Genomic DNA, 24146 nt, shown 5'->3' on the forward strand with positions numbered 1-24146 from the left:
GTACATGGAGTTCCAACCAAAATGATGAAGCTTGAAAATCCAACTTTTATTTTACAGAGTTTTATTCATCCATTTATTTCCGATTATGTACCTTGTAATCTAGGGCCAAAACTGAATCCAATAGAATAAAGAAAAATAATATAGCTCTTGCACTTGAAAATATACAACGTCTGTTTCTCTTTCCTTGGGGTCTTTTTATTTGTATTATGACCGAGTTCGGCATTCTACTTAAATAGTAGACACACGTGATAAAAAAAGAGAATACTAAAAATTTGAGCCATAGAATTTCTCAATTCTGACACAAGGTCCTTCTTTGATCGAATAAGTACATTAGATCTGATAAAATGATTTTGGCGTATCCAGAATAATACCAATCCAACTCACAAAAGGTATGTTCCTACTATTTTGAAATGATCAAAGATCGCCGAAGTAATGTCTAAACCCAATGATTCAAAGCAACGATTGTTATTACTTCTTGGGTCGTAATTGTTATCTTATTAGGTTCAGCTGCTGTAGCTGTTCGGAATCCACAAACCATTCTGCCCGATGGTCATAATTTCTTTGAATATGTCCTTCTCATTTTAGCCAACTTAGTCATACGTGTTTGTCTTAGATGCTAATTCGAGTTGGTTATTTATATAGATGATTCTTCTAACCACGTTCATTGAACATGCCACTGGCTTTCTTGGAGCTGTTGTACCCAATAGAGAGGGTGGGAAAGAAGGGCAGGGGGTTAGGCAAGGCACAACACAAGGCACAACACAGCAGGATCTTTATCCCCTCCAATTCCCTGCCCAACCCAATTCCCCAGTGTCGCTAACAAGGGGGGGCACAATGACCACTCCACCCCTGCCCAAACACTCTGCCTGGGTGGGGTCCAACCCCCCTTATTAGAGGCACTGGGAACAGGGCTGGGCAGGAAACTGGAGGAGATAATTTTCTCAACACAACACCTGTTTGTCAACCTTTAACCATAAAAAGGGGAAAATTATCTGCTCCATTTCCCTGCCTAGGGATGTGCACGGCACAGCCCAACCCTTGGATGCCCCCCTGGGCAATTCCTAGGCGCTGAGCTCCCGAGAGAGGAGCCGGATCCGGATAAGACTGAGTTGTTGTATTATTATTATGATGCATATCTTTAAATTATCCGAAGAAGCTCCTGGCGGCAGGAGGTGATGGGAGAAGGAATTATATTCTCCACATTGTAGCTATAGAAACTCCATAGTGGAAAGGGGTGGCCACAGCATGTGCATACTCTGGGACTAGGTTGCCCATCTCAGCGTCCAGATGTGAATCATTTAAGCCAGAAATTCACTGCTGCAAGCCTGGACTTCGAAAGGCTAGTCTAAGAATTACAATAAAAGTGTAACTAGAGAAGGCCATAACCGAACAATCTAATGCAGCAGCTACTTTCAGTTATATAGAGGATTGAAAGACAGAGACCCATTTAGCTGATATATGAAAATCCCAAACAGTGCCTAATATTCTCAGAGAATACTCTGGGACCAATCTACACATCCTGGCATCTGACCTTTCACTACTTACAGATTTGCGGAGGGAAATTCCACCCAAAACGTGGCGCTTCCCAAATTGGCTTTGTTAAAATATTTTCAATTCAGCATTGCCTATTGGATAAAACAAGATTGCATCCGATTGATCCCTGATCTCCCAAGAAAATTATCCTGCCAGATAGGAGATAACAAGAGAAGATATTTTTCTACATTCATAACATGCTAGACCGGTGCGGCACCTGGTTCAAAAGAAACACAACATGCTTTAACTACTGACTTTCACTTTCTTGCGAGCCAAAAAGCGTTCTTTTGCTGCAGCAAGTGCATCCTCAGTTCTTTTATGATGGTCTTGCTTTGCTTGATCAGACGATGGGCTTTTGGCTGCATCATTGTCTGGTGGGGAAGAATCAAGCCCTGACCCTGGCTTCCCATCCAAAGGTTCCAACTTTTCCTCAGAGATAGTAGCAGTGTCAACTTGATCCTGCTCTGCCTCCTTGCCATTGATTGAAGGCGGCACTGTCATTGTAAGGCCATCTTTCTCTGAAGTGTAGCCGGTAGTATTTTCTTCCTGCTTCTCTGCCTTCCCAGATTCAGTAGTTTTGCCACCACCAAAAGCCACATTCTTTGAGAGGTTGAAGTAGAAATCACTCATATCACTCTTCTTCGTAACCTGCAATGATGGTGCAAAATGAATATACTAGTTGTTAGCAAGTGCAAATGGCTCAGTAATTAGACACATTAATTGCTGAAGACAGTACTGAAACCAAAAAAGAGAGTGGACCTTGGTGCAACAGTAAGGTTGCTCCATTGTGACCAAGTGGTCACGGGTTTGAGTCTCAGGAAACGGCCTTTCCGCGAAGCAGGGGTAAGGCTGCGTACATTGTGACCCTCCCCATACCCCATAGTGGTGGGAACCTCTTGCACCGGGTATGCCCTTTTTTTTGTACTAAAACCAAAAAAATCTAAAAACCAAAATAAATTATCTAATGATAAAACTTGGTGTACAAAGGAAGGATGGCCAATTGTACAACACATAGGACCCCATTTTAATCAAGAGTTTCAAAATGGATTGTCACCATCTAATCATTCAAATTCAATAAAATCTATGGCATGTCATATACGTAGCCTTCCCTATTTCTAGCAAGGCAATTTAACAAATATATGAGACGACATTTGAGTGTCGATGTCAGCTCAACGGAGTGGGTATGGGCAAGGTACTAAAACTCGGAACTCGGTACCAACTCGGTCCCTTGAAAAACCGAGTCGAGTCTAGTCGAGATCTCGGCAAGATCTCGTCGAGTTGGTGCATTTTTTTCCGACTCGAAGCCTCAACTCGGTGGGTTTTAGACCTAGTTTGGGTCTGAAACTTGCTATTCAGCCTACTTTAGGCTATTTAAACACAATGACACTATCAGATTTTGCAAAAACAAAGTTGAAATAGGAGTTATGTACCAGTCAAACTTAATTTTATGTGCACGAATACTGTCAAAATCACTCTGAATGAAAATATTTTCTTGGACATCAAAACAAATGAATATTTTACCGCATTTTTGGTTTTTAGCAATGTTTTACTATATTAAGATTTATGGAATTTTTAGATTTCAGAAAAACCTCAACATTAGAAAGTTGAAAATTACACCTACCGCCGAAAATCCAGTTTTTGTTCTTGAATTAGGGGGTTGACTTTTTTTCCTTTTGGAATTTTATTTTTTAACTATTTTTATTGGATTCAAATAGGGGGTATTTGCTTATTTATGAATAATATCTCAAGTAAATGAAATGAAATCATTTACTTAAATGATATTAGGCATAAATAAGTGTCTGTCTTAGTTCCTGGCCTAAATAAGTGTCTGTATACCAAGATTTTCCACCAAGATCTCAAGATCTTCCACTCATATAAAGGAATTTGGGTCGAGATTCTCGAGATCTCGAGAACACGGCGAGATCTCGAGATCTCGGTCGAGTTGTTGCACTTTTGCAACTCGTATGCCAACTCGTCTCGGTTTCTCAAAAAACTGAGAAACTCGCCGAGATCTCGCGAGTTCTTGAACTATGTGTATGGTAGGTGTGTTTAGGAATCATTCGGGGAAAAAAAATTCTGACACAATAGGCAGAACTGACCATTACTGCAGAGCTCAAGGCAATTATCAAGGGCCTGGAGATCTCTAATAAAACTGCTTGGCAGGATGCTATAATTGAACGTGATTCCAAGAAAGTGATTAGCTGGTCACAGGCTCGTTTGGATGGTTCTTTGGGATATTCAAACCTTATTAGGAAGGCCTGGCCCCTTTGCTCCCAAGGAAAATTTCTCTTGGAGATTCTGCCGGCCAACTCTTTAGCAGAAGTGTAAGAAACCTAATGGGGAATTGTTAGACAATACTCATGGCTTTGGCCTTTTGCTGCTGTATATTATGCTTATCCTTTCTTGATGTGGACCCCGGGGTTTGGAAACCTTGGGTTCATTTATGGGCCCACACAAGTGTAAGTGACACAGGAGAGAAACCAGTGATACTTTTGTAAATTTCAGAAAATTTATGAGCTTTCCTGAAAGGGTAGTCAGGGTAAATCCAGAATTGAAGTTAAAGATGGAAGGGTAATTCTGGGATTAGAATCAGGTAGGGGATAAATTAAAACAAAATTCAAAACAAGGGTTTCTGTGTAAATAAAAGAAGTCAGCCCTTATATGTAAATTTGGGAAACTTGTCTTCTTCTACCTCACGTTAAAACCAAGAACACAATAAAAACCAGCGGTAGACCAACTCCCTAAATTAGTATGTAACTTTCTAAGACTCAACCAAACAAGAATTGAACGTCACCAAAAGAATCGCCAGCCTTAGTGAACAGAACTAGTCCATAATATATTATTTTAATGGGGACGAGAATGGTGCAATAAACAGTTGTAGGGAAATTCCAGAAAAATCAGAGCAGGTTATTAAAACAGTAATAAACAGAAATAGAAACTAGTAAATAGGGATAGAATCTACTAAAGAGTGATGCCAGAAGTATAGATGCCAAGTTTCAGACCTAACCAATAACTAACAGAGAAGATACAAACAAAATAGCAGTCCCAAACTTGTTTCAGAAACAGGGGTACCGCCTGTATTAAGAGAGTGAGAACAGCAGCAAGATTAATCCAGAAAAAGAGAGGACGACGAGAGGATCAGAGAGGAAAATTAGAAGAAAGGAGTGTTTAGACCCGATTCGAAGAGAGGGAGATCCGGGCACATAGCTCTGGGCAGCACCGGTAAGCACTTCTTTCAATTTCAATCAAAACAATCCAACATCAATCGTTGGGTACAGCCAAGTATTTAAAGAGAAATCAACTCCTAATCCTACCTTGAAACTGAAATAGAGTTCGACTATATTGGAATCAAAACTGAAACAAACTCGAGCTCTAACTCTACATACGACTCTATCAAGAATAAATTGTTAAAAAAATTACAAATTTTAACTCAAAAAGATAAATCCTAATTCCTACACATAACTGCATCATTTCTGTTGATCATAGGGTCCATGCCTCATGTTTTGGTGACGAAACAACCTTGTAGAAGGTGATATTTGGGGATGACTAACATGTGTTTGTATGTGAAAAGACTAATCAATCCCATAAGCATTTTGGCATCAAAGAGGGCTATTCTTCGTGTATAAAAGAATCAAGGAGAAAAAGAAAATGGATGTCTCAAAGTCTAATTGGAAAGCTTCAGCAGGACCCAAGATGAAGAAACCAAGTCTTGGAAGCATCTTGAAGAAGACTCCATTAGACATAGAATTTTGTTATTTATTTTGCAATCCTAGTAATCCTATGATGTATCTCACAATTTTAGAGTCCACTAAAAGCCACTAAAGACCTTATTGTTTAATTCATCAACTTAGGTGGCTAGAAATTTGGGTTAAAATCTGTCCAGACGGCACTTTTGTAGTCTTCGTCCATCAGCATCCTGACAGAGACGTCCGCTGACAAAGACAAGACACATGCACCCTGGCAAAGATGTCCGATGAAAACTAGAAAATATGCCAAGTCTTTTGTCTTACGTCAATGTAAATAGGGAGATGGCCGCATCCTTGGACAAAGTACAAACATCTGCATGGCTATGCAGACGCCCGGCCAATGTTAGGTTGGATCTCTGAGTCATCCGCAACAAGCTGCAGGCATTTGCACTCTTAAGGAGATGCCAGGGTGATCACACGGACACGGATCCAGAGACTTTGACTCTCAGACATGTTCCAAGTCCCTCAGTCTGATGCAGGAGCAATTGATTGGCTAGACCGGACTGACCCAATTTGGCAGCCCAGGTCTAGACACAACCAACCATGCACCAACCAGTCTTTGCGTGGACCAGCCAAGTACCAGCCACTCTATATGTGTGGAGCATCTGCTGGCTAAAACCAGCCCCTTCTGGCCCTTGATATTCTCAAGAAATATATAGTAGGATTGAGTCTTTTATATTTTCTAGAAACTAGTCTTTTCGTATTCCTAGGTGTATTAATGTGTCTTTTCATTTTCCTAGGCTTAGTTAATGAGTTGATTTCTTTTTTCTAGGTGCTTTAATTGGCCTTTTCAGTTTTCAAGTTGGGTCTTTTAAGTTTTCTATGTAGGAGTCCAAGAGTTTGTGTTAAGTAATCAATTTTACTTGGTATTAGTTTCTAGGTGAGTAACTAGTTTAGAATAGTGTGTTAGTCATTAATGTTTCTTGGTTTTAGTTTTTAGGAGTTATTAAGTCCAAAAGTCATTTTTTTCTTTAAATAGCCATGTATCCAACCTTTTGTAACATGTTGAAATGAATTATTGAATGAAACAAAAGTTGGACCCTTGGTGGCCAGACCTGCGTTGAAGCAGTCCCCTCTCCCTCCCTCACACTTTTGGTGAGTCTTTTCCCTTCCCCTCTCCCCAACGTTTTCTCTTCTTTCTCTCCCCCTCTCAATCTCATCTCTTCTCCTCTCTCTCAAGATATGCCCTCTCATCTACTGTCTCTTCTTCTCTCTCCATCCAAGATCAGAATCTGATCTTGAAACCTTGTCTTCTCCCTTTATCCTATCCCTAACCTCCCTATAAACTAGATCTGCCCTCTCTATTACAGATCTGAACCTTCCACCTGCGTCACAGTCTAGCAAAAGTCCGCGATCCTACGCAGACGTCTACATACTTGTACGGACACCTACATGTAAAAAATTCCAACGAATATAATTTTAACCGTTGGATATCCAATGGCTATTTTTTGGACCGTTGGAGGTCAGCAGAAGTCTGCGTTACTTGAGCGGTCGTCTGTGTGGTGCTTTTCCAAACACCTTTAGCCTATAAAAAGAGGTCTTTTGGACATTCAAACAACAAATGTTAAAACACTATTTATGAGCTTTAACCAAGTTCATTTAATCTTTGGGCTTTTACTTTGCTATTTCACCTTCATAGAGGCTCTAATTTTTGTAGAAGTGTTGTTTCCCTTGTATGGAGGTTTAGGCCACACAAGAAGTGTCACTTAGTGACATTGTCATTGTTTAGGTGTGATTCTTGAAAAAAGTTGTAAGGGTTTAATTGCTACCTAGGAAAGCAATTGAGAGTAGTGGAAATCCAATAGCTTGTGTAGCATTGGTAGTGGAGATAAGGAAGTTGCCTGAACCACTTTAAAATCTCTCTTTTGAATCTTTTTCCCCTTCTTCTTGAGTGTGGATGTGTGTTCAAAACTTAGTAGCTTCTGCATTTATCCTTAAGAAAAGATTTTGTACTCTGTTTTTAGTCTTTCAATCTTAGTAATCCCAATTCACCACCTTCTTGGGAGCTTTATCATAACAAGTGGTATTAGAGTCTAGCTCTCTTTTGTAAAGGATCTAATCAATCCAAAGAGTGAGATTGCATCCCAACTTGTTTTGGTCAAAGTGAAGGTTTTTCCACCACCCTGTCCTTCAGCTTTCAACTGGCAGAACTTCAACTATTGGAAGACAACAATGATGGTGTTCCTTCAGTCTCTTGACTGCGACAGCTGGGACAACATCAAATTTGGGTATGAAGTACCCACCGACAACATTGGAGGAATGAACATGCCAAAGCAAAAGTCCAAGTGGACTAATGAGAGAAAGGTCGCCACCCTAAACTCGAAGGCACTCAATGCTCTCTTCTTCGTTTAGAGTTCAACAAGGTGTCAATCTACAAGATGACAAAAGAGGCATGGAAGGCACTGAAGATAGCACATAAAAGTATATCAAAGATTAGGTCTTCAAAATCCGTGTTTTAGTTCATTCCTATAAATAGTTTAAAAAGAATGACGATGCGATTATCAGTGTAATGTACTAAGTTCACTGTAATCAACGAGCTTAAATTGTTGGGTAGGTTTGCCTATCGGTGGAACTAGTTAGTTGTTACCAATAATCTAAAGTCCCTACCCAAAAGGTGGGAGCCTAAGGTTACGGCCATTGAAGAAGCTGAGCATCTTGCAAAGCTATCTCTAGAGGAGCTACTTGGCTCCCTCCTTACCCATGAGATGGTGATTGGTAGGGTTAAGGATAAAAAGAAAGATATTGCACTCGAGGCTTCTTCATCAGATAATGAACAGGGTAGTGATAGTGACATAGCCCTAATGACCGGAAAGCAGAATAGATTTTTAAAGTTGATAGAGGAAAAGGTAAGGGTAGAGCTTTATCAAAAAGTACTCAATGTTAAATTGTAAGAAATTTATTTGGCCACATGACTAATGAACGCAACGTGAAGAAACCCAATTTTGAGAAATTTGAGAAGCATAGAAGAAAGAAAAATGCTATGTCCTCCACATGAGACGAAATGGAAGGAAGTGAGTCTGCAATGAAGAATGTCACATGTGTTTTGTTGGCTTGCTTAATCCCCAATGACATTGAAGCTAGTTAACCATGAGGCAACTGATGATCCCTCATTTGAGGAATTATTGTATTTAAGGAGTTGCATTCGGAGTATTAAAGAATTGTCAAAAGTATGAGGACTTGAAATCCAAAACCTCTTACCATATTCTCCGAAAATGATTCCTTGAAAGACTTGGTAGAGAACTTGTGAGCTAAAAATAGTGAATTGATAAAATCAAATGAAGAACTCACTAATGGTTTAGATGTTATGACCATATATGTTCTTATGTAGTTCTTAAAAAAAGTCATGTTTTTGAAAAATCCACTAGAAATTTTTTTCACAAGTCATATACATGTATGCCTAATGTTAAATGTTATGGCTGTGGAAGAAGGAAACATCTAAGATTTCAGTGTAACAAAAAGACTAACAAAACTCGACTCAACCCAAAATCAGTACCAAAAAGTTTTTTAAATATTTGCACAATAAAGATCATCAAGAAAGGAATAAGGAAGTGTTGGGGACCACAAGTCACGGTGAGGACAGTAAAGGGAGTCAAAGGTATCGTGTTGTAAAGTTGTTGGGACTTCACCAATCTCACCTAGCTTTTCACTTCTCTTATTACTTGCATGTGTTAGATATATGGGCCAGAATACCATGGGGGTATTCTGGACTTTTTCCCTGTTATTTTATTGTTTTTGTATATGTGGTTTAGTCCCACATTGCTCATGTACAGATTTTACTATTTTATTATTCTTATAAATAAGAAGATGCTTGGGATGAATTGATCATCCAAGCATTCAGCCTAATTCTGGTCTGTTAACATGGTATCAGAGCAGATCTCGAATTAGGGACCCCCCCCTCTCTTCCATTCTCGATTTCAGTTCCTTCTTTCCTTTTTTTTCCTTCTCGACTTCTTCCTTCTCTTCTCTTGCTCTTCATTCTCGCACTAGGGCTGCACTAATGAGGTGATCTACAAGATCTAGTTGCTGCTCTCCATTACCTCTTTTCTATGGTGTGATTTTCTGCTCGATAGGGATTATTACCTGTCTGCGATATTTGGCTTCTTCAGTTTTTTGGGGATTGTTTCCATCTCTGCTACAAGGGACCACTCCTATTTGAAGACCAAGAACTGCAGCAGGCCTTCTCTTTTATATCTGTTCCTATCATCAGATCTGTTCAAGACCCCCTGAGATCGATTTTTCACAAAAAACAAGATTTTTTCTAAAACCCTGACAACCATTGATCTAGGGGCTGGTGAGTTCTATTGACTCCGATTTTTTGAAGGCTGGTTCTCTACTTATACAGACACACTCGACCTTGGTTGGGGCTGCAACAACTCAGTTTTTTGGCATCTTACATCCTTTATCGATTTCAGCATTTCAGGGTTTTCTCAAAACCCTGACCAATATCGATCTAGGGTTTGCAGATTTCTGTTGCGGCTGATTTTTGGCAGGGTGATTCAGCATTACTAGAGGACCATTCCATCCTATTTTCAGCTCCATCTGCAGTGTTTTTGCTCTCCTTCTCCCCTACATCGATTTCAGCACTTTCAGGGTTTTTTAAACTCTGTAAGAATCGATCCAAGGGATTCACTTTGCTGCTGTTGCTGCTATTTGGAGATTAATATTCTATCATTACCGGAGGGCTCTCCTCCAGTTTTCGGCCCTTAACTTGCAGGCTTTCGTGGGGTTCTCTTCATAACAACCCCTCTCTGTGATTTGGGCTTCTCTACTGCTCTCATGGGTGACTCAGTGGATTCGACTGCTACTTCTGTTGGTGATGGACACAGCAAATCAGATTATCATAACTTTACTCCTAATCTAATCAAGTTGGATGGCACTAATTACTTGCTTTGGTCTAGGTCAGCTTCCTTTGCCATTGTTGGTCGTGGCCTTACTGGTCATATTACTGGCACCAGTGTTATGCCAACTGAGATTGGAGCTGCTCAAGATAAGTGGCTGGCCAACAATGGAATTCTCATGTCCTACCTCATCGGCTCTATGACTACAGAACTGCAGTATAATTTTCTTCTTCTTGACACAACCTCGGAGATTTGGGCATGCTTGCAAGGAAACCTACGGGCAGTTTGGCAACGATGCCAAGGTCTATGAACTCAGGAAGAAGGTCCTTCACACTACTCAAGGAGAATTGACAGTCTCTAAATATTATGCTACTTTACGTAGCCTTTGGCAGCAGTTGGCTCACTTTTCTGACTTTCACCCAAGTTCTGCTGCTGATATTGCCTCCTATAAGAAGCATGTGGACAAGATTAGGGTCTACGATTTTTTGGCTGGCTTAAATGTGGAGTACGATCAGATTCGTGTTCAAGTGTTGGGCCATAAGCCTTTTCCCACACTTGAACAATCTTATGCCTTGGTGTCCTCTGAGGAGAACCGTCGGGCTGCCATGCTGCACCCCCCTATTACTGACAAATCAGCTCTCAAGGCTGCTGCCCCTGCCACTCCTGCACCTAGTAGCACTGCTTCTCTTGGTGATTCTACCACAGGGACTGTCGTTTGTGAGCACTGTCACAAACCCTATCACACCAAGGAGAAGTGCTGGAAACTTCATGGGAAACCTGTTGACTTTGAAGCTAAAAGGGCTGCCAAGACAAAGACAAAGACAAAGACAAAGACCAAGGCCCATCAGTCTGAAACTGTTACTGCAGCCCCTGCTACTGACACTGGTCTATCCCAGGATGATCTACAGGCATTCCTACGTATGCTCAGGTCTTCCGCTGCTGCTGCCTCTACTACATCAGCTCCTGCCAGTACGTCTGCTCCCTCAGGTTCACACTTTGCCCGGTCAGGTATTGCATTTAGGGGTCATTGTGCTTTTGTAGCTTCCCATCCTTAGATCATAGATTCCGGACCTACAGATCATATGACCGGTTCTTCTAGCTTGTTTCACAGATATTCCCCCACTTCTAGGAAAGACAAGGTCAAGGTGGCTGATGGTTCCCTTTCTTCCATTTCTGGAAAAGGACTCATCAACTGCACTTCTTCTCTTCCCTTGTCTTCTGTTTTACACATTCCTAACTTTACTACTAACCTTCTTTCTATTAGTAGTATTACTCGTGATCTTAACTGCAAAGTCTCTTTCTTTCCATCTCATTGTGGAATCTGGGAAGACGATTGGATTGGGTAAAGTGCACGGTGGGCTGTACCTGCTTGATGACGGTTGCTTCTCTCCACCACCGTTGCCTTCTCCGCTACACCAGAACTCCATGGTCTCTTCTGAACTCTACCAGTGGCACTCTAGGTTAGGTCACCCCCTTTTAGGAATTTTAGCACATTTATTTCCTAATTTGGTCACCCTTCATACTAAGGATGACTTTTTTTATGAGGCTTGTGTTCTGGCCAAACAGACACGTTCAACTTATCCAATTTCAAATAAAAGGAGTTCTTCTTGTTTTCAATTAGTGCATTCTGATGTTTGGGGCCCCAGTCGTAAAGCATCTATTTCTGGTCATCGTTGGTTTGTCTTTTTCATTGATTGTCATTCTAGGCATACTTGGGTGTATCTATTACACACAAAGAATCAGGTTTTCTCATGTTTTCAGCATTTTCATAAAATGGTACAAACTCAGTTCCAGGCTACTCTCAAAGTATTGAGAAGTGATAATGGAACAGAATACACAGAATCCCAATTTAAAAAATATTTAGCTGCTCATGGCATCCTTCATCAAACTAGTTGTGTTGATACCCCCGCCCAGAATGGTGTGGCAGAAAGGAAAAATCGCCATTTATTAGAAATGGCCAGGGCTTTGATGTTTGCGAGAAATGTACCCTCTCAATATTGGGGGGATGCAGTTCTCACTGCGGCCTATCTAATCAATAGGCTACCTTCCAGGGTGCTTGATTCCCGTAGCCCCTCTGATGTTTTGAGGGGGAATTCCTCATTTATTGTACCTCCCAAGGTATTTGGTTGTGTGTGCTATGCTCGAGATACTAGATCTCCGGGCAAGCTTGAACCTCGGGGGCTCCGTTGTATTTTCTTGGGTTATTCTCCGACCCAGAAAGGATATAAGTGTTACCATCCCCCTTCCCGCCGTACCATGGTTAGTATGGATGTTGTTTTCCAAGAGTCCCTTTCTTACTATTCTTCGCCACCTCTTCAGGGGGAGAGTTCTAGCGAAGATGTGTCTTTTGAGATTCCTCTACCTGAGGTTCCTCAGGCTGCTGTCCAACCTTCTTTACCACCACCCACGGCTGCTGCTGCTGCCCAGCCTCCTTTAACACCCACGGTTGCTTCCCAGCCGCCTTTAGATGTTGTCCATCCTACTTTGGTTGATGCCCAACACCCTCTGGCTGTTCCTCCCTCACCTGATGGGAATCCTTTACAGGGGGAGACCATTGAAAGTAGTGTTGTTAATGTTCCTATCCAGGGGGAGCTGACTCCAGTCCGGAGAACTATTGGTGAATTTCAAAAGAGAATTGACAACTCCAACATAATCACCTATACAAGGGACAGATCCAACAGAGGGCAGCTAGAACCCATTGTAGCACCAGTACCCATCCAATTGCCGGCTCCAAACCCGGATCCTACATCTCTTGGTAATCCCCCTTCTTCAAACCTACCTATTGCACATCACAAAGGTACTAGGACTTGCACTTTGCATCCCATATCTCGTTTTGTTTCTTATAGCTCTCTCTCTCCCTCTTTTCGTGCGTTTGTATCTTCTCTTTCCTCTATCTCGATTCCTAACAATTGGCAGGAAACATCTACAGATGGAAAGTGGAAGGCAGCAATGTTGGAAGAAATGAGGGCACTACATAAAAATAATATGTGGGATCTTGTGGCTCTTCCTCCAGGGAAAAAACCAGTGGGATGTAAATGGGTCTTTGTGGTCAAACAGAAGGCGGATGGTTCGGTGGATAGGTATAAGGCACGCCTGGTTGCAAAGGGGTTCACTCAGACTTATGGGGTTGACTATCAGGAGACCTTTGCACCAGTGGCAAAGCCCAACACCGTCAGGGTGTTATTATCTTGTGCTGCAAATCTTGGGTGGGATCTCCAGCAGTTAGATGTGAAGAATGCCTTCCTTCATGGGGAGCTTAAGGAGGAGGTATATATGGACATTCCACCCGGCTTCTCTGATGACAAGACTAGGGGCAATGTCTGTAAATTGAAGCGTGCTCTTTATGGGTTGAAGCAGTCACCTAGGGCCTAGTTTGGCAGATTTCATAAGGCTATGATTTCAGCAGGTTACAAGCAGAGCAATGCTGATCACACCTTGTTTATCAGACGAGTTGGTGACAAGGTTACTCTTCTCATAGTCTATATGGATGATATTGTGGTCACTGGCAATGATGATGCTACAATCAGGGATTTGAAGCTTCTCCTTGGCCGTGAGTTTGAGGTCAAAGATCTTGGTCCTCTAAAATATTTTCTAGGGATAGAAGTTGCTCGATCTTCAAAGGGCATCTTTCTTTCTCAACGAAAATATGTCCTTGATCTATTGACTGAGACAGGGCTGCTAGGTTGTCATCCTTCAGATACTCCTATGGAAGCTACTACAAAACTAAGGGAGAAAGAGGGTGAGCCTGTTGACAAGGGTGGTTATCAGTGGTTAGTGGGTAAACTGATCTATCTTTCCCACACACGACCTAACATAGCAGTTGCTATAAGTTTGGTGAGCCAGTTCATGCATGATCCCTATTCCTCACATATGGATGCAGTCCATCGTATTTTGAGGTATTTGAAGTCTGCTCCAGGAAAGGGAATTCTTCTATCTCCCAATGGTCATCTTAAGATTGAGGCTTATACTGATGCCGATTGGGCTGGTTCTGCCGACAGGAAATCTATCTCTAGCTATTGTTCCTTTGTGGGTGGGAACCTTGTCACATGGCGTAGTAAAAAGCAGAATGTTGTGGCAAGGTCCAGTGCTGAAGCCGAGTTTCGTGCAATGGCACAAGGCATTTGTGAACTTCTATGGCTCAGAGGATTATTGCAGGATATCGGTGTTGCTGTCCACCTTCCCATGATGACAATAAAGCTGCCATTAGCATTGCTCACAACCCTTTCCAGCGTGATCGCATTGAACACGTGGAGGTTGACCGACATTTCATCAAGGAGAAGCTTGAAGCCGGCCTCATTTGTGTTCCCTTTGTGAAATCTACTGATCAATTGGATGATGTGTTCACTAAAGGAATGAGTAGCAAGCTGTTTCATCCTATCTTAGTCAAGTTGGGCATGCATGATATATATGCTCCAACTTGAGGGGGAGTGTTAGATATATGGGCCAGAATACCGTGGGGGTATTCTGGACTTTTTCCCTGTTATTTTATTGTTTTTGTATATGTGGTTTAGTCCCACATTGCTCATGTACAGATTTTACTATTTTATTATTCTTATAAATAAGAAGGTGCTTGGGATGAATTGATCATCCAAGCATTCAGCCTAATTCTGGTCTGTTAACAGCATGTTTAGAGTAGGAATTGTAGTGCATGCTACCATAGTTTCTTCATTCTTGTTCTCTATTTGTTTATGTTCTATGTCACTTGTTTAGTATTTTAAGGTAGGTAAATTTGTGTGTAGATCTATATTGTATGATTGTTTGCACTCTCTTTTTTTCCCACTTGTGTATTTTATGTGTGATGTTTGCGTTGGGCATGCTCTGTTTCAGCAAAAACAGAGTCTGCTCTAAAATTTTTAGTGCAGACATCCACATATTAAATCAAGTCACACGGACAACCACTCAGCACACAATTTTGAATTATTGGCGCATCACTATCACCTTCGTTTATCGCTTCTGCAGTCTTTTCACCTTCCCACTCATTCTTATCTAGTAAATCTCTCCCTCGCATCAATTTTCACTACCTCATTATCCGTCCTAGTGTAATCAAAGTTACACACCCTATACTCAGTCTCCGTTCTACTTATCTTAAAACCTTTTGATTCCAAGGTTGATCTCCATAACTCCAACTTGGTGTTTATCCCAGCTTTTGTCTCATCCACCAAAACAATTTCATCACCAAAAAGCATACACCAAGGAACCTCATCTTGAATGTCTCTACTTAAATCATCCATGATAAGCGCAAACAAATAAGATCTTAAAGTTCATCCTTGTGTAACCCAATTGTAAATGGGATTCACCACCTAGACCCCCCCCAACAGTTCCTATCCTTGTTACCGGCTTACCGCACCACCATGCATATCTTTAATTATGTTCACATATTTACTTGAAACACTTCTCTTCTCTAGTACTCACCAACTATGTATGATTAACAGCAGCTTAAAAAACTCAGAAATCAACTTTAATCCAAATCTTCATAACTAGCTACATAGAAAAGGGAAATAAAGAAAATAAATCTTAATTTTCTAGAACTGAAACCAAAAAGTAGACTTAGAACTTGACTCAAACTCTAGTTCTAATAACATACCCAATCTCTAAATAATAATATTTAAATTTAAATTACAAAACTATCTCTATTGGGCTCGACCAAGACTAGCACCTGCATCACGCCTTGTTAACACTCCATGAGTTTACGTTTATTTATGTTTATTCCTTTGTTTTATGATTAATATGCTAATATTATATCATATGCTTTGTTTAGGGAAAAAGTTCTCTGTCCGGGAGTGTGGCCTACGCCAACACTCCCATGAGTCTAGCTCTCTCCTCCCCATGTGAAAAGACACCTTTGTCCCCTTGTTTTAAGGAGGAGAGAGATAGACACATGGGAGTGCTGGCGTAGGCCACACTCCCGTACAGAAAACTGCTTCCCCTTTGTTTATTATATATCAGTTTTCTCATATTAGGCCATTACTAGCATAATCATATCATGTTGCATGGATATGGATTCTATGTTGCATGTAAATATAGTCATATTATCTTTACAATATTACATATAATCATTAATGCATGCCTAGGGCACCTAGGCAACAGCTAGGTGGGTGCCTTCATCACCTAAGCACCCCTCCAACGCCTTGGGTTGCCTAGTTGCCTTGACAACTATGCACATACATCAACAAATCCACAAAGTTTCACATTATTTAGCACACATGGTTACACGTAGCTCCAATTAAATGTAAGAAGACAATGATATGTGTACATACAATAAGACAATTTACATGTCTGCAACAGAGTACCTTACACTGCTCAATAGAGTTTTGCATAAAGAGATCAAACAAGGATGAACATGTAAAAAACACTTACATCGTCCTTTTCTTCACGAAGTTCACGCAACCGGTCTTCCTCCAACCATTTTGCCTGTTCTGCGAGTTTCTTTTTATAAGCACTAGTGACAAACTTATCCTTGCCTGCATAAAGGTGGTCGTCTTTGCTTCTCTCCTTTACAAGTTTCTTCTCATATATTATCTCATGTACCCGTTCTCGTTCTTTAGCTTTCTCTATAAGCGTATGAATATATTTTGGCTGTGACAAAAAGGTGACAAGTGTATCAAGACAGATAACTACAAGCTCCATTCAAAACAATGAACCTCGCTGTTTCCTCTTCCTTACCACCTAAACAGCATCAATTGCCAAAATAAAGATTTTATATTTGGAATTTAGATGCAATAAGGTTCATATCTCCTTCACCTGGATATGGAAAGGAACTCATAGCAAGAATGTTCACATAATGGCAAGAGCATTTTACATAATTGTCTTTCATAAAATAAACTGACAAAACATTAAGCTCACTGTTGACAAAATCAGAGTTCAACGTATTATTCTCTATTCGGTTTGTCCTTAGAGAATATCTCAACAGTTGATATATAGCAAGAAACTTGTGTATTAAATTTTCAACCAATGTAATGCAACAAGCTCGTGAGTATTAACGTAGGAAAAGAAGAATGGAATCCATATATACATCAGAATGATCAATCACTATTGACCATCTAAAGGCACAAGATACAGTATTAACTAGTTGTGGACCAGAATTCATTTAGCTAGGCCACAAGTACTTGGGAGGAAGGAATTTTTGCATTCAGTATTATATAAATGAGTAAACGTTTGCATCTAGTTGTCTTTATTCCGTTTAGTATACTCACAGTAGAAATGAAATACTGGGAGATGTTGCCCATCTACCTGAAGTCAAAAATAGCTCAATTTTGACTAGCATGGATAAAGTTTATATTTGCTCTCTCAGAGGAATCAGTCCAGAAACTCAAAGAGAGTATTTCTCTTGCCAGTTGATCCCTAGAAAAGGATTCTTAAACCTGAAATGGATTGGATGTCAAATCTGAGAGGATTATGGCAAACCAATGAGGTTTTGACCCAATCCAATCTGATAAAGAGTTAACCGACCAGTAAAGGATCTACATATTCAGTGATGCCTTGATCTGATCCAATCGTCATCAAGTATCCACCTACAAAATTTTTATCAACATTACATATATAATAATTAAATTTTATCCTTCTATAATTTTTCAAGACTTATTTTCCTGTTTAGGTGGGCTGAAGATATCCTCTAATCACTTTTGCTTTATTTTTGTCGAAACTGTATATTATTGATGCAGCAGCTCTCTGTTGGTTTGAGAAAACATACCCAATTTGGAAGCATTTTATCCTTCTATAATTTTTCAAGACTTATTTTCCTGTTTAGGTGGGCTGAAGATATCCTCTAATCACTTTTGCTTTATTTTTGTCGAAACTGTATATTATTGATGCAGCAGCTCTCTGTTGGTTTGAGAAAACATACCCAATTTGGAAGCCTAGGCGCAAAAGAAGGTTTATTTAGGCATAGGAAAATGTTGGTTGGTTATGACATAAGTTAGGCCTTTTGTTCTTAATGGTTATTTAAGCAGGCCTAACTTATAAGGTTGTATTTTATTTTTTTTGGGAGGGGGTGGGGAATTTTTTGTAAAGGCTTCTTCTGTTTGTAACCTTCCACAGATTTTGTAACCATACTTTTTGTCTTTATAGATTTGATATGTCAATTAACCAAAGTGATTAAATATGTTAATTTGCACAAACCCTGATCCTTTCCCAACTCATGCCCGCCAATGTCTTTGCACACCACGGCTTCGCCCTCAAAACCCTCACCCACTGCTTCTTCACTACCCCAACCCCGGCTCCAACTTACTATGTATTCATTACAGAAATCACCAGACTTCGAACCGATCGAGCACCAAGAATGCCTCATCTTGGTTGGATTTCCATCGAATTGGAGCCAGACTTCTCATCGAACCTGCATCTTCTGTATTTTAAATAATCCATCAAAAATGGAACAAAAATCAAACGAATCCTCCATAGTGCTCTCAGTGCTCTCAAGCTTGAGAGGGCCATCATCATAAATACCAATACAGGTCAAAAGGATGATTGAAGAAGTAGTATTCAGGTTTGGTTCACCTGGAAGAGATACAGATTAGGCACAGAGAGGATAGGAAAATGTGCAGTACCTGAGGATCCTTAGATGGATCAGATTTGGTCGCAGCAGACCTGGGTGCCATTGAATCTGCAACGCAGTGACAATGCGGAAGGAAGAATCGAGGACGAGGCTTAAGAATTTGGCAGGTCGGACTTGAAAAGAGTGAAAAACACTAACCTACCATTGGACTTGGAGAGTTGGAGGGATGTGGAGGAGATTGGGGAAGAGAAACAAACAGAGCAAAGGCACCAAGGCGAGCTCCGTCCCAGAAACAAAAATTTGGCGGAAAACCAGAAAAGAGAATGGTGAAGAACACCATTCAAAGCATCTGCTCTCTCTATTCTTTCTCACCCTTCCTTTCCCAATGTGTAGTTATGCATTTATCTTTGATGCGTACTTTTTTTTTCTTCAGTTGTCTTCGTAGCATTTTTTTATCCTGGGAAACAATGTCTTTCATGAGTTTGATTAATAGAGAGAAGAAGCGTGAGTTCGTTCACTGCTGAGTTTACCTCATTCAGAGGAATCAGAGGGTTTTCATCTGAAACCCAACTAGAGTTCTGCGGACATGGTAAGACTGATGAACCCCTCTAGATCCTTTATTCACGGATTTGCAAACCCCACCCTCCCCACTGCTGTGAGCCTCATTTTGGTTGGATATCCATCATTAGATTTACACCTGTCTGGTTCGTCGCACAGCAAAAGCTTCTGTTGAGAAGAAGACATGAAGTTGTGGCTTCAGTTAAGCCACCCATGTTTTTGTGGCTTTGGCTCAAGTTGAGTCTTTATCCAAGCTAAGCCTAAACCAAAGCAAAAGTGAAATATCTATCTTCTCCCTGATTTTAAATTGCTAAAAAGAGGGAGACAAGGGTTAGAAAAGAGAGGTTACAAAATCTAGTGTAACCACCTCAGTTACAAACAGATTAACCTTTTGAAAAATATAAAGATTCAGTTAAGGGGCATATTTAGGTGTTGGTGGGTTTATTTACAAGAGTGGATCCTAATTAGTTACTGGTTTAATTTGTCTTTTAGAAAAGTAAGAGTTTGAATCTAAATAAGAAAATTGGGTTCCGTGATATTACCCCACAAATTTTCATGTTCTTCTTTTCAGTTTTCTGATTTGTTTCCCCATTCTACAAATCTTTATCCGTTTTCTCTTCTATCCTGGGCTCTTCTTTTGTGTTTCAAAATCTCTTCGCCGCTAACTCAAACACTATTTCAGCTATTAAGAAATTTACCACAAATCACATTGGGTTGATTGGAGTGGTCTATAGGTCTAACAAATCAGATCAACTAAAACTCTAAAACAGCAAGGTTCATAGTTGTCACAGTGTTTAGGCGACCCAAGCGTTGGAGGGAGCCTGGATGTGAGGCAATGCCTTGACAACAATTAATCAGGTGCCTAGCGCACTTGGTAGCTAGTGGTGCGTAAAGGCCCTTTGCTATCGGGAGGTCTTGAGTTCAAGTCTCCTGGTTCACATCCTACATCCCTCCCTACCTATCCAAAAAAAAAAAAAAAACTATTAATCAGGCCACCCTTAGCTCCACTCAGTATGTCCATCTGAGCTAGGGCTTAATCTGGTTTGAGAATTTTTCAAAGAATCCCTGTTGTTTTCTGTTGCCTCTTAATCAATTCTATAGGTTTCAATTGCCTCAGACCTAAATTGAATATCACTATGAAAGAGTGATTTGTTAGACTACTGGTTAGGATCAAGAGAAGCCGTTGCTTAGTGCAATGGTAAAAGCTCGACGTACCGGAGCAAAGATGCTCACTTGAGTCTGATGGCCACCACTTCCTGCAAAAATTGCCAAAGAGAAGTGACTCTAATGATCTAATCCACCTGTACTAAGAGCCTGAAAAAGTAGACTCGTACCTGGTTATAACCCTTTATTTGAATTGGAGCAGGGGTGATCCAATTCAAATCAGACCTGTTGACAGATACTACTGGTGGGGAAGAATTGAGATTAATAAGCCTTCATTTCTGATTTTCAGGTCCTGTAGACACCCAAGTCCACCCCAACTAAATAGAACAATTCTAAATTCCTTTAAAGCTGAACCAAATTAACAAGAGTCTAATGCGAATTTAATGATTTCGAGCTATTTAAACCACAAAAACGAGGAACTAGGAATGTTCAAATCATACTCTCACATCAAGAATTGAATATGAAGAAACCAACTATTACAAACACATGTTGCAATACAACAATTAAAATTCATCCTATGCAGCTCAAAAAAAAAAGTCCCAGTGCACGAGGCTCCCACTACTGCAGGATCTGGGAGGGGCAAATGTACGTAGCCTTATCCCCACTTCACAAAGAGGCTGTTTCCATGTTTCGAACCCGCAACCCGGAGGTTGCAATAGCACAACTTAACCGTTGCGCCTATGGAGCTCAAATTGCACTAAAAACCGAAAGCTCCAATAACATATAACCAAGAGCTTGAAACTAAACAACTACCTTGATTTCAATGTCCCAGGGTCTCCTTTTGTAGTGTGTCCTAATTAGCCTCTATATACTCTTCTGCACTATTCTTTACTCCTAATAGAAATAGAAACACCACAACTCCCTAACGACTATACTCATTATTACAGTTTGAAATTTAAATCATCTTAGATGATTAAAAAATTAAATAAAATGCATCTTGCTTTGACAAAGAATTAGCCTCCCACACTTCAATGCCACCAACCTCACAGGAGTGTCTTAAAAGAACTAGTAGAACCAACTTCCTGGAGATGCAGCCGAATCACAATCATGTTTATTAAGAGAAATATGACAATTTCAACCGTAGTCTCCCGTAATAAATACCTGATCTAGCCTCAGATTCGTAGTACCAAGATTCCAAAAGGACCTATGCCCCTACTTCTCTTACAACTCAAAAGAAAGTCATATAATTAAAATTACTGCCTTCATATGTATAGGAAGCTTCTGACACGTTGATGCTCCCACATAAACTTGGAATTGTCTTGCATCGGAAAATATATAGACAACGTAATATATCTGATTTTTTTCCTATGTTAAAACCAGATCTTAATTTTCTATTCTAGAATTCATTGCAATGAATCTTGAAGTCCATGAGCCCTTAATTTGGGAATGAGTACACTGACAGTAAGCTGTGAATCTAAGGAGAAGAACATTTTTGAGGAAGGGGTGAGCAGCAAAGGAAAGTCAAAGCATATTTGTATGATTTAAAAACACCAATATGGTAAGGAACCTTTAGAAGAAATGAATAAAGAATCATGAAACTTGAGAAACATGAGGCAAAATCTTTACTTGCTTCAACTAAGATCAAGTAATGCATATGGAGTTAGGAGAGAGACAAAATTGCGATTTTACCTCACACTTGAACAAAACATAATTAAATTTTCTAAGCGAAATATCCATTGTTGGCAACCAATTTAGGAAACAAATATTCGAATGTTAATATGAGATCAACATATTGGAAATTCAAGTACCTTTCTCTCTTGGCGATCTTGTGCAACAGGGCGGGCAATCTTCGCTTTCATTGCATCATATGCGCCATCATAGTCAAAGATTGAGGGATCCTCCTCCAAGGCTTTCTTGTGCTGCTCTTCAACCTTCAAAAGTGAATACAAGAAATAGATAAATGAACAAAATATTCAACACGGAGAAAAAGTGGGGAGAGAGAGAGAGTGAGAATGTTTTCGAGGGCTTACTCACATCCTTGAGTGACTTGTTCTTGCTAGCATGCCGAGCAATCTCCTTTTCAACGTCATCTTCATCATCATCACGGAATCCAGGAGGGGGGATGGGAGGTCTTGTTGGCTGCTTCTTCTGCTGTGATGGCAGAACTCTAAGCTGCAAACCATACTTTTTCATTTTATTTTCTTCTTCTTCAAATCCAGTGGTAGCTGAGAATTGGAAGATAATGATAATGAGAAATCATTTACATAATTTAAAGCGTGAAAAGTCATTGTATGAACTCAAAGCAGATTGGGTAAAAATAAAAAAACATATTTCATGAAATGAAAATAATCACTAGAGTTTCATACAGTTTAAATGGTAAGCAACTATACATGGTCTCTAGGGTTTGTCCAATTAGGATAAATAAATATAAGATTCGTAAATGACACTATTTTTATTCAATATTAATTTCAAGGAAACCAAAAGTTTCGGATGTCTCCAGGGCTCCAGGCTATGTTACCCAGATACACCCAGATACAGATACGGCAACCACCCCGCCGAATTGCGTCCATGGCTTTGGATACGGATTCCACTATGGATTGGTTGCAGCACTGATTCTGTCTCTCTTTCAAAAATAAGAACTCAGTTGCAACAGAGAGGTTTGCAGATGGAGGAGAAAGGACTAAGAAGAAGAAGAAACAGAGGAGGAGAAAGGTAGGGAGAGGGGAAGGACGGAAAAAAAGAGAGATGAGACATGGCGGTGGAACTTACCGGGATAGAGAGATTCTCTTGGGATACACGGCGTCGCCGGGTGGAATTTGCCGCTTCTATTCTCGCATTGATCACTAATCAGGCTGCTTCAGCTCGAGAACGCAGTTTCAGTTCTCAGATTAACGCCTGTACTAACCGACTTTTTCTAACAGCAACGTCTCCCTCGTCAAAACCTTGTTAATTAGTTTAGGAAAATTACAGGATACCTACGGGTAAGGGTGTCAATGAGTAACCAGGAACCAAATACCGAATCCAGATACTGATCGAATAACTTAAACCGATTTGGATCGAATTTAATATGATTAAGGAGAAATTGCTATCTCTATCCTACATTTAGCCTCTACATTTAGCCTATATTTATTAAAACTATCATCTCTTAAACTTCTTTTCTGAAACTATCTTGTTTTTACACTTTTACATCTCCTCTTCTTCTATTTTTTAACTGTTTTTGTTATTAAAATAATAAAAAAATGAAAGCACTCATCCGCTTCTCTCTCCTATTTTTTACTCCATTCGTTTCTTTTTGTTTTTTCTTCAATCTTTCTATTTAATTAATTTTTTATTCAACATTTCATCCTCATTGTTCTTCTTCGAACAGATCATGGTTTTAAGTATCAATATCGTATCACCCGTATTGGGTGATACGTATCGATTTAGCTAGTCAGCGATACCTTGCTGGTACCGGTATCGATAGCACGGTACAAACAAGGGGTAAAATGGTCAGAAAACTCATTTTTTAAGAAGATTTAGATGTAATTTTGTTCGATACAGCCGATACCGTATCGGTATCATGTCGATTTTGTATGTCATCGATACCTGTTTTCGATTCTATGCACTAAACCATGGAACAGATCGACTCTCTTCAAAACACCCCATTTCTCTCTTTTCCTCTTTTTTATTGAATTTACCTTTCTGTATTTTTTATTTTTATTAACCTACAATGCGATTCTCGAGTCGTCACTCCTCTTCTCCCTCTTCACATTCGCAGAAGCAAAAGGCAACCCTCCCTCTCCATTACAATTGATCTCTAGACGACCATCTTCATCCCTCCTCAACCTCGCAGCCATGGGATAGAACGGTACAAAATCAATCATCGGATTGTCTCTG

General features: G+C 40.1%; 1 protein-coding gene across 2 annotated transcripts; it reads right to left on the reverse strand.

Moving 5' to 3' along the window:
- Nucleotides 1–1292: 1292 nt before the first annotated feature.
- LOC122660984 (nuclear speckle splicing regulatory protein 1-like) lies at nucleotides 1293–22512 on the reverse strand. Of its 2 annotated transcripts, XM_043856259.1 has the most exons (5): nucleotides 22305–22512; nucleotides 22079–22201; nucleotides 16475–16693; nucleotides 1765–2181; nucleotides 1293–1309 (listed from the first exon to the last, which is right to left on the reverse strand). In XM_043856259.1, exons 1-4 carry the CDS (start codon nucleotides 22461–22463, stop codon nucleotides 1777–1779), a joined length of 906 nt encoding a protein of 301 aa, XP_043712194.1. In that variant the 5' UTR covers nucleotides 22464–22512; the 3' UTR covers nucleotides 1293–1309; nucleotides 1765–1776. The 2 variants fall into 2 exon arrangements, with proteins under 2 accessions (XP_043712194.1, XP_043712193.1); XM_043856258.1 differs by lacking the exon at nucleotides 1293–1309 and having other exon boundaries at nucleotides 1740–2181.
- Between the last annotated feature and the right edge of the window lie 1634 nt (nucleotides 22513–24146).

Source organism: Telopea speciosissima, chromosome 5, assembly GCF_018873765.1.
Source record: "Telopea speciosissima isolate NSW1024214 ecotype Mountain lineage chromosome 5, Tspe_v1, whole genome shotgun sequence".
NCBI classification, from domain to species: domain Eukaryota; kingdom Viridiplantae; phylum Streptophyta; class Magnoliopsida; order Proteales; family Proteaceae; genus Telopea; species Telopea speciosissima.

Bases quoted from the DNA above. Each gene is read 5' to 3' on its own strand.
- LOC122660984 (XM_043856259.1), bottom strand. From the start codon at position 22,463: ATGAAAAAGTATGGTTTGCAGCTTAGAGTTCTGCCATCACAGCAGAAG. The intron at 16,694-22,078 runs GTACTTGAATTT...TTTTTGTCACAG, and splicing joins AAGATCGCCAAGAGAGAAAG to CCAAAATATATTCATACGCT. The intron at 2,182-16,474 runs GTAAGTGTTTTT...CCATCATTGCAG, and splicing joins TTCGTGAAGAAAAGGACGAT to GTTACGAAGAAGAGTGATAT.